A 9,522-nucleotide genomic window follows, 5' to 3' on the forward strand; every position below is an offset into this window, starting at 1 on the left:
CCGGCTGAAATAAAGAAGGGGGGAGTGTGATTATTTCAGACAAGAAAGTTAACTTCAGGGAGACCAAAGAGATGCCTTTAAAGATCTGCTTTCCAAAAGAACAGCAGCTCTTCATCCACTGAGAGACGCAAGAAGAACATGAAACACAAGTGAAACTTTGTGAAACCACCAGGTATTTTTCGAAAGTTCAAGGTGCTTTAAAGGTCTTGCTCCAGGAAACTTTGCCAGGCTTGAGTCTACTCATGGTTTTGAGGCTGGCAAAAACCCACTTGTGAACTGAACAGTAAAAGATGTTTCAAGTCAACCTAAGGTGTCTGAAAAATCGTGACAACTTCTGGAAATGGATTCTAGCAAATTTTAAAATGAAATGTCATTCTGAAAAAAAAACCAAACCCAAAACACTGAATAATTTTAATTTTTCTTTTTTGACTGCTAAGGATCCAAACCACTCAAATTGAAAGAAGTGCAAAGCATAAACAGAGCCATTCATTTACTGCCAAGGGACAACCCCACCTGCTCTCTCGCCCACGGTCGTTTGGGGTTTTTTTGGTGTCTCTTTGGTCAACTCAAACGATGTGCTCTTGATTTTCAGTTTAGACAGCGGAGCAAAAATAAGATATTCACAAAATTCTGCCCTATCTTTTTCACGGTTCTCATTTTACATATATCAGTCATGAGGAAAAGATAATCTGTCTAAACTATTCTAAGCAAAACCACTGGCAAGTTGTACAATCATGGTACTTATCCACTGTTTATCTTGGAAAGGTGAGGAATTTCCAGCACATACTGCTATCACGTATACTTCCCCAATCCCATTCAAAAATAACATATTTAATCAAGTTTGAAAGCTGTACTTACACAAACCATTAGGTGGACCTTCAACCAGACAGCTTAATCTTTCCCACTTTAATAGTACGCTGTATGTGCAGTATTTGTGGGGGAAAAAATTTATCAGGCGATCCCTCCCAAGCTGTCTTTGCCGACCCAGATTTTAAACGATGGTGGCTGACTTAGATTATTTTGGTATGCTTCTAAAATACACATTACCATGCACCCAAAACAAGGCACAATCTATCATCAAGTGATTTTCTTGCGCAGCAGTAAGAGTAGACCATCATTATCTCCTCTCTTACTGCTACTGCAGTCCTGTTGCAATAGAAGGACTGCAGCTGCCAAGGCAGTTACCCTGCAACAGACTGGAGGTGTAAGTCCTGGGGGATGGAGGGCAGGCAGCCCTACCCTACACATCCTCTTCAGCAGCAGTCTGCAAGTGAGGAATCAGATCACATCCTTCACACACAGGAAACTAAGATCGGAGCTAATTTGAGCTTGATTACTCATTCATAAACACACGTAGGCTCCCCAAACCACCTCTGAGATTCAGCATGGAAGTTTTTCTGTGATAAAAGGCTTCACACCCACACATTGCTCAGTAAAACACATCCTGAAAACCAAAACAGGTCCCACAGATCCGTTTGCTCGCCCACACTCAAGAAGATACAGCTAGACCGAAAAACCAGCCTTTTATAATTCTAAATCCAGCCACGGGAGAAAGTTGTTGCAAAGCACTTGGAAACCACTGGGCCTTTACAAAGCCCTCCTAGGTTCACAGTACAAGTCCATCACCAGTCCCGAATTCCAAGGGATAACAGTAATCCACTGGTATTACACTGTACTCACCTTTGGACATTTAAGAGTATCCACTATGGACTCCACGAAAACAAGGGAGGAACCTGAGCCCTGAAAACAGGTGCAAAGCTACCAGTTGTTTTAGTAGTACGGTACTACATGACAAGGAAGTATCATAATAAATTGTGTATATTAGAAGTTCTAAGGGCACTCTTACACATCACAGAGGACTAGGAGGTTGCACATAATGCTTGTTTTAAGAAGGAATGAGGCTGTGGACTCAGCGCTCTATGCACCAAGAACCACAATTGTAACAGTGCAAAATTTAGAAACAAAAATAATTGGAGAGTCCCAGCTTGGTATCTGGAGCCCTAAACACACACTTGCATAAACCCTCATCAAAATTACCTCTGAATAAAGCCACAAGGAATGAAAAGCTGGGAGGGGGAGCTGGGAGGGTTAATGGTTTTCTTTGAAATCATCTCAGATTTTGATATTTTTCCTCTGCTTTGACTCCACTGCAATACTTTTCAACCAATCAATGTTCTTTTGGAATCCGGGACCAACATGACAATGTTGGGATCATCCGTGCTGCAAAGATAAATCTAGGTCCCGGTAATGTCCTCCTGTTTGTGGACTTGGGTCACCAACAGAGGCTTTCTAGAAGGTAAAGGACTAGAGATGTCCAGAGATCCTTTACAACCTAAATGACCCTGTGGGTCTATGAGTTCATGGAGCATCTAATAGCTGGGAAGAACTGCAAGTCTGTTCTATGTTCTTCGCAGTTCCAGGACAGTCATGGCACGCAGCTGTCATGACTCACTAGTTCTGTTCATTTAAACATCTTTCACCCCAAAAAAAGAAATCTTACGTCCTTCTGAGCACAGCAGATTATTCCACACAGAGCTGCATGATATTGCAGCCTGTTTCTAATAATCCAAATCATTCATTTCTTTAAAGAGTAATGCAGGCATGTATATTAAACGGCCTTACGCCATGGCAGTTTAACTGGACAGTTCATCCAGGCTTCAGTTAAAACAAACATCCTTCATCTGTCCACAGAAATAAAAAAGCTTTTTCTTTTTTTCCTATTAGTCAAGACACATCAAGATTTGGCAGCCTGGTTTCCATAACACATGCCTGCAGCTTGCTATTTTCTCCCAGGCTGATCCTACTTCCAAAGCAGCAATGAAAATGGAACGGCCACAGCTGTCTTGCTTTCAGTGTCAACATTTCAGGTGTTGTCAAAGAAAAAAATCCACTTTACACTCCATCCTGCTTACTCCTCTTTGCCACTTCGAGGCTGAGAACCTTTTAGACACTGTCACAGAGAACCCAGGAGAGAGAATTTTTGTTTCCTTACGTCTTTCTCTCCAGTGCTTTCTATCGCCAGGGAAGAAGCACAGGACAGGTATAAGAGGGAAACAGGACTCTGGGTTATTATGTTCTAATCATCAGGGAAAATCAGGAGGTAAGGACAAACCAGGCAAATAAGATGTAATGATACTTTAACTTTGTCAAAATAATTTGGTCATAGCTATAATGGCCCTACTCTTGAAGACAGTGAGAGAAACCTTTCTCTGACCAGACTCTTTGAAACCTTTTTATGAACTACAGGTGTTCCTGCAGATATTTCCAAGACAATCCCTAAAGATTCAGATCAGGAAGGGACTCTGCAGAGTGTAGTTAAGGTTTTCTTAGGACTCACTGGCAGAAAGACTATGGAAGAGTGGGGCTGTGACACAGGGGTATCTTTAAATGTAGTTTACATTATCGGAAGCAGTTATTTGCTAAGGGGCAGAAATTTGGCCAATAAATGCAGGCAGCATCTCGCTTAAGAATTCTGACAACAAGGTGAAAACTGGCATTTTTTTTTACCAGCAGCTGGTGAAAAACTAGGTTATTAAGTAGAAAGCAATAACAAAGCAGTTGTTCTGCCTTACCTGAGTCTGGTGTCTGTGTAAGGCATGGCCATTAGCTGGGAATCTGCCTTCTCACTGAGGGAGCTCTAAAAGGGGGGGAAAACAAAAAGATAACACAAAATGAAAACAACAAGCATTGCTTTGGCACTACATGAAACATGATGCACATCTGTAGCAGAGAGTGAGTACATACAGGGCTGAAGAGGTTCAGTGCCCTGAACAATAAATGCACATTTTCCTGCTGCTGAAACATGAATAACTGAAATGGCCAGCAACCAAGCTGGAAACACAAGAAAAGCAAGTGTTTTAATACAGACAAATTGGAAGCCACACACTCAAGAGACAAAGAAGGGAAGCTGGCACCATACTCAGTAGTTGCACATATACTGTGTCATCCAAGTGCCAGATTTACTATCAGTGATGTCAGATTTGCAGAATTCTTCTGAAGTCCCATCCACTTTGTACCACTGCCAAAATATACCACCCACAACACACCCGTGGTATCTGAAACACAAGAAGCATCATAACTGGCCCTGCTTAACTGTTCTACCATTCTCATTTGGACACCAGTGAGAAGAATCTGAAGTGTGGTATCCAGTAATTCTTCTCTTGAAAACTGTGGTATTCCCCACGTTGTTAAGTCCAATTTCTTTTAAGGCTGTTACCAGCCCTTGGTCAAATGAAAAACTTTGAAAATATATGGTCTTAATTTCACCCTCATTATTAGTGCACCTTGTAGGTGAAAGGGATTTTAAAAAATGGGAAGTATGAACACAAATCTCCTAATTCTGTAGTCTTACCAAAAATGTATCCCTCTAGCAAAAATCTGAAAAAAAAAAAATAATTAGGAATATTCCAACAAAACCAATCAGCTGTGCCCCTTAACCACCAGCCATATGCATGTGCTATAGGTTATATGTCTCTCCATTAACCAGCTGCTTACCCTTATCCTTACACAGCCTTACAGGGAAGCAATAAAAGGCATTTTTGGAAACCCTGAACTGCTAAAAATGTCAAAAACCTTTAGTCTGAATCCAAGGGCAGGAATGGAAGAACTTTGACAACATAATAACCAACCAAACCCAGTAATTTAAAATGGGAAGTGTTGGGTACCCTACTTACAGGCACCATCGCTACTTCTGTCTGTATTGACAAGCAGACACGTAAGAAAGAATATTTTGTTATGTGGTCTGAAATTACCTTCTCATTCTAGCGACTCACCAGTATAAACCTGCCTACCTGCACAACCCGTGCTTTCTGCTGTTGGTTATTTGACAGCCTTCTAGATCTTGTCCGCTCCACTTCATGCCTATGAACCCATCCTCGAAGTTCATGATTCAGCCTAGAAAAACCCACAGCGTTAACAGACGTTTCAAAGAACCGTGGCAGAATTTTTTTAATTTTAGCGTTTACCAGAGTAAGAAAATACAATGCAAGATTAAATTTATAAGGGAAGTCATAAGGAAATGTCTATAAACTATTAAGATAATTAATGTTTCAATATAAAGCAGATACAGTACTTTCTTTTGCTCAATCAACAGTAATTATGAAATTAGTGAAAGGACAACCGAAATTTAAAATCAGAAGTTGATCAGTTCAAGACAAAATATTGGATAAAAGGTCTAAAGTATGACAAATAAATTTGTGAGAAAAATGGACAAAGCAGAATGGAGATAAGGTTAGCGACACACTCGTATCTTTGGAAAAAGTGGAGCTAGGTGTTCTCTAACAGTGAATAAAGTACATCTGCAATGTCAGGTTAAGTCTGCTTGTATCAGAAGCTGAAGAGTGGGAGACCATCTTTTCTGTACTTCGGATGGAAGAGGCTTTTAGCTGGACTTGATTTCCACATTATGAGCACTGCTACATATAAAGTGATTTCTCTTTCGAGTCACAAAAAACCTCCTGGCAATCAGAAAACTGTTATTCGGTTATTGCTAAATCACCAGCGTGAAAACTGAGTGGAAGTCATTACTAAAACCATCAAAAGATAACAAAGATCCAAGTCAATCCCCTGTCTCTACGGCAGCAGACACTGGGCAGTGCAGACACTTGCAGAGGCACTGGTCACATACTGCACGAACGCGCTGAACAGGCAGTAACAGCACCCACAACTGACTGTCCAGTAGCACTCGCCCAACACACATTCATATCTAAACTCCTAATAAAAGCTTAAATGCTCAGAAAAGGTTGTTTGCTCACCTGAGTGACTCTGTCCGGTTGATCAGAGGCTGACATGGGGGTGGCGAAATATATAACAGTGGTTCTTCTGAGACTATCATCAGTGCTTTGTTATCAGATACAGAACGATCGTACCTGGAAAGAAAAACATTTATGTGTTATGAAACCCCTTAAAAACAGTTCTTCACGAACCTTTGATGAAAGCCAGAGAACAAGCACTACCATCGGCAAACCCACAAAAGTTAAAGCTGCTCCTATGGCACCTTTGAAATAGGTGAATAATGATTTCAATCAAACATCCAGTGGTCTCAGTCAAATTCCCAAAGGGGTCTGATATCACTCAACAGACAGTTGAGCATTAGCAGAGTTTGGATCTCTTTCCAAACAGGCCAGATATTGAAAGAAAATACAGCCTGTAAAATATTCCTCATAATATGTGAACTATGAGACATCTGCAGAGGCAGCTTTCTCTTTCGTTCCAGAGCTGTGTAACATTTGCAACAGAAATACTAACTTTATTAGCCACTAAAACCATGCAGATGTGAAGACCGTGAGCTATACGACAATGGGGCAGCCACAAACTCTAGCACAACTAAGTGGAGAGAATTTACACCGCCAACAGTCTCCAGAAGCTAGCTTGGCTTTGATAAAAAGTGAAAAAGGGTATGTATTTCAACTCAAAAATCCAGAGCACTTGCAGCAACAAAGCAAGGACTCTTGTGCCTTTCTCCTGGCTATCTGTACCTCTCGAGGGGTTAACTACTTCCCACCAAATAACCTGTATAAGTTCCTCTCTTGATAGCGAATCAATATAACAGTCTTAGTCCTCTTGCTTTTAACAGAGACTTGAAGCTCCTAAACCTCAAACTGCTTTCTGGAAGATCAGGTATAGGAGCTTATGAAAGCCTTATTCACATTCCCCTCCCCAGCTTTCTCTCCATCTTCACATCTGCTTTTCCTGTTTACCGCATCGAGAACTGATAAAGAAGAATATGTAGCAAAGAGCTCACATCTTGCCAAAAAAACAGGGTGGAAGAGCGAAAGGAGGAGGTACAGGCATTAGCCTATCCTCCTAAGAGAACCACTCTACTACTACATTGCCTAAGTCATGGTCTGAAATGTGCCACATAGGTCACAAAACCCTCACCATGGCTACAGCCTTAGAACCCTCTTGATTTATTGCCTTCTTTCTGCAAGGCAAAATACATTAGGGCTTTCTGCACATCTGTGCCGGGCTTTGTTCAACCAGCCAAAACACTCTACTGGAAAGGGACAGTCGGATAGGATAAATCCTGTAAAGGGAAAACATGAGCTGGATTAGCCAGACTTCAATCTGGAGACAATTATATGTTCACTTACGCACTGAATGCTGGAGATCTAGGAAGCTTGAAAGCAACTATATAATTAAATAATGGGTAAGCATAAGGATGAACTCAGAGATTTCTAAAAATGCACAGAGCTGGGTTCTTAATTGCAAATTTCCCCAGTTCTCTCTTAAGCAACTAAGAAAATAAATACTCCAGCTTGAAAAGTAAGGAGAGATAATATGACAAACACGGTAACTATGCAAACGAAAGTAAAGATGAGGGAAGAAAGCAGACAGATAAAGAACTGAAGAAGGTCGTTAAAATCTCCATGACCACATTTGTTTATGTGCCCTCTTCCACCACACTGTCCCTAACACCATACAGCATAGCCACGTGTACGCTTCTGGGTAATTCTGGAGATAAACCTTCATGTTCATTTGAAAAGCAACTTGGTGAACTTCATCAAAAAATGGAAAAAGACATGAGCTTTCAGACCAGTGTGTCTGTAAACTCAGCTGCTCTATAACAGCAGCAGTAGCACTGGCCAAAAAGGTTAGCAAATGGAAGGGCAGCGAGGTCTAAAGGCACCACTGTCCTCTGCCACTTCAAATACGTTAAAGGTTTTCATCTGACCTATTACTCTTCTCGGGAATGATGACCCCAGGTATTTTCTGAGCTGTGCTGGACTCCTGGCTAGCTGAGAACTCCAGAAGATTTCTGGTCCGGTGGCTGGAACTCACAGTGGAATCAGCTCCATTGGGATCCTTTTCGAATACACTGGAAGACATAACAACCACAGCAAAACATATGACGTACATAAAGGGTCTGCAAGACGCCTTACTGTCAGGAGCTAAATACTCAGGTAGGTAAGCTCCCCGCTGCTGCTACGTTACATCAATATGGTTCACGTCACATTTAGTGTAAAAACACAGTATCTTGTGTCATTATATCGCTGTTATTCAAAGCATTAGTAGACACAAACAATTATGTTTTCTTCTTCAGTTTTAATTGTTCAAGGGAGTTTGATGCTCCGGTTTTCATGTTTCCCCACAAGCTTCACCTGATGAAACTGAGATCAATCTGTCTGTAACCTAAACCTGCAGGCATAAGAAAATTACCTAGAGTCAAATAAAAGTACCCCTGAACTTTAACTTTCATCAGCCTCAAAGCACAACTGACACAGTTTATATTAATACAATATGGAAGGAAAACAGCTACCAAATTCCGTGCAGCTGCAAGCCTGGAATATTACACCAGGCATCCAACAAAACTGTACACAGACTTACGTATGTTCCATGCTACTTGGCTTTAGAAACGCTGGCAGGGCTGACTAACCTATCTAGGCAGCAGCACTGGGCCACCTCCCAGGATACCCTGCCCTGGTCTGTGCGTGCACCGACTGAAGGATCTTCCCCTGGGGGCTGCTCAGCCAGCCAGCCCTGCAGCACAGGCATGTCTGCGCTGCTCGCCACGCAAAGCAACGTGGCAGCATTTCACATGTGAGCTGGAAAAACGACAAGTGCTACATGAGAAGGGCGATTTACAAGTGAGAAGTCTTGAGAGGAGAGAAGCAGTAGTTCAAGATATCCTCTCCAGAGGCTAGCTTTACTCTTGAGAACATGGTCGCCTTCTGAAATATTTACAAAATCGAGTCCTATCCTTCTCAGCTGACAACAGCTGAGCATCACCAGCAGCAACACAGCAAAAACACAGGAGTACAACAAGAGAGCCCAGCATGTCGATGAGACCTTTGCCACGCATGTCAACCACAGCCTAGAGAGTGCATCTCAGTCCATGCCCCAAGCTCTCCTGTACAGCAGGGCATAAACTCTGCAGGGGAAGATCTTATGTTCCTATTTGTTACATGGCATCACTTTGCAGCAGGCAATGAATACAAATGGTAATAACAGAGAAAGGCAAGAACTAGCAAGGGGGGAGGATTAAATATTCTACAACTAAGAGAAGGCACATGGACTGTGTGCCTAGCAATCCCCTCTCTTTAGCCAACACCTCCGTGCTCCTGTCAGCAGTAACCCAGGTCTCCCCCTGAGTAATTGTGTCACATTCTGCAGAACCGCCAGAGCAATCCCCGATCCAGGCTGGCGTACCCTGGACTGCCTCCTCTCTTTCAGGTTTCCAGGCAGGAGCACAGAATCAGGGCAGCAGAAATGCCACGGGGTCTGTTCTCACTAGCGACAGCAAGCAGAAAAGTACTTGCAGTTTCTTTACTGCATCCAAATGTCTCATTGCTCCTACTGCATAGCATGGAAAGCTGGATTCCACGGATTCCATTCACAGCCTCATAGATCAGGCAACATCAGGCTATCCAATTTTACAGAAACAACCTCCACTATCTACTATATTTTATGAGATCATGTTTCTTTTCTTCCAAGGAAAGCATCAGCACAGCTGGCAGCATCTCAAGCCCCAGAACAAGAGCTCGAAACTAAGGCTGATGCACATGTTCCTGAAAATGTCCCTAT

General features: G+C 42.2%; 1 protein-coding gene across 1 annotated transcript in view; it reads right to left on the reverse strand.

Moving 5' to 3' along the window:
- The window catches only part of ATF6 (activating transcription factor 6), a gene marked incomplete at its 3' end in the record, with an annotated part of 28,685 nt that overhangs the window by 217 nt on the left and 18,946 nt on the right, over nt 1–9,522 (reverse strand). Inside the window, exons 8-11 of the mRNA XM_010132995.1 lie at nt 7,673–7,816; nt 5,754–5,867; nt 4,791–4,893; nt 3,573–3,637 (exon numbers count right to left, since the gene is read on the reverse strand). Of these exons, the coding sequence (XP_010131297.1) occupies nt 3,573–3,637; nt 4,791–4,893; nt 5,754–5,867; nt 7,673–7,816 (426 nt within the window). The remainder of the gene's footprint in view (nt 1–3,572; nt 3,638–4,790; nt 4,894–5,753; nt 5,868–7,672; nt 7,817–9,522) is intronic.

Source organism: Buceros rhinoceros, unplaced genomic scaffold (genome assembly GCF_000710305.1).
Source record: "Buceros rhinoceros silvestris isolate BGI_N320 unplaced genomic scaffold, ASM71030v1 scaffold23543, whole genome shotgun sequence".
Lineage (NCBI taxonomy): Eukaryota > Metazoa > Chordata > Aves > Bucerotiformes > Bucerotidae > Buceros > Buceros rhinoceros.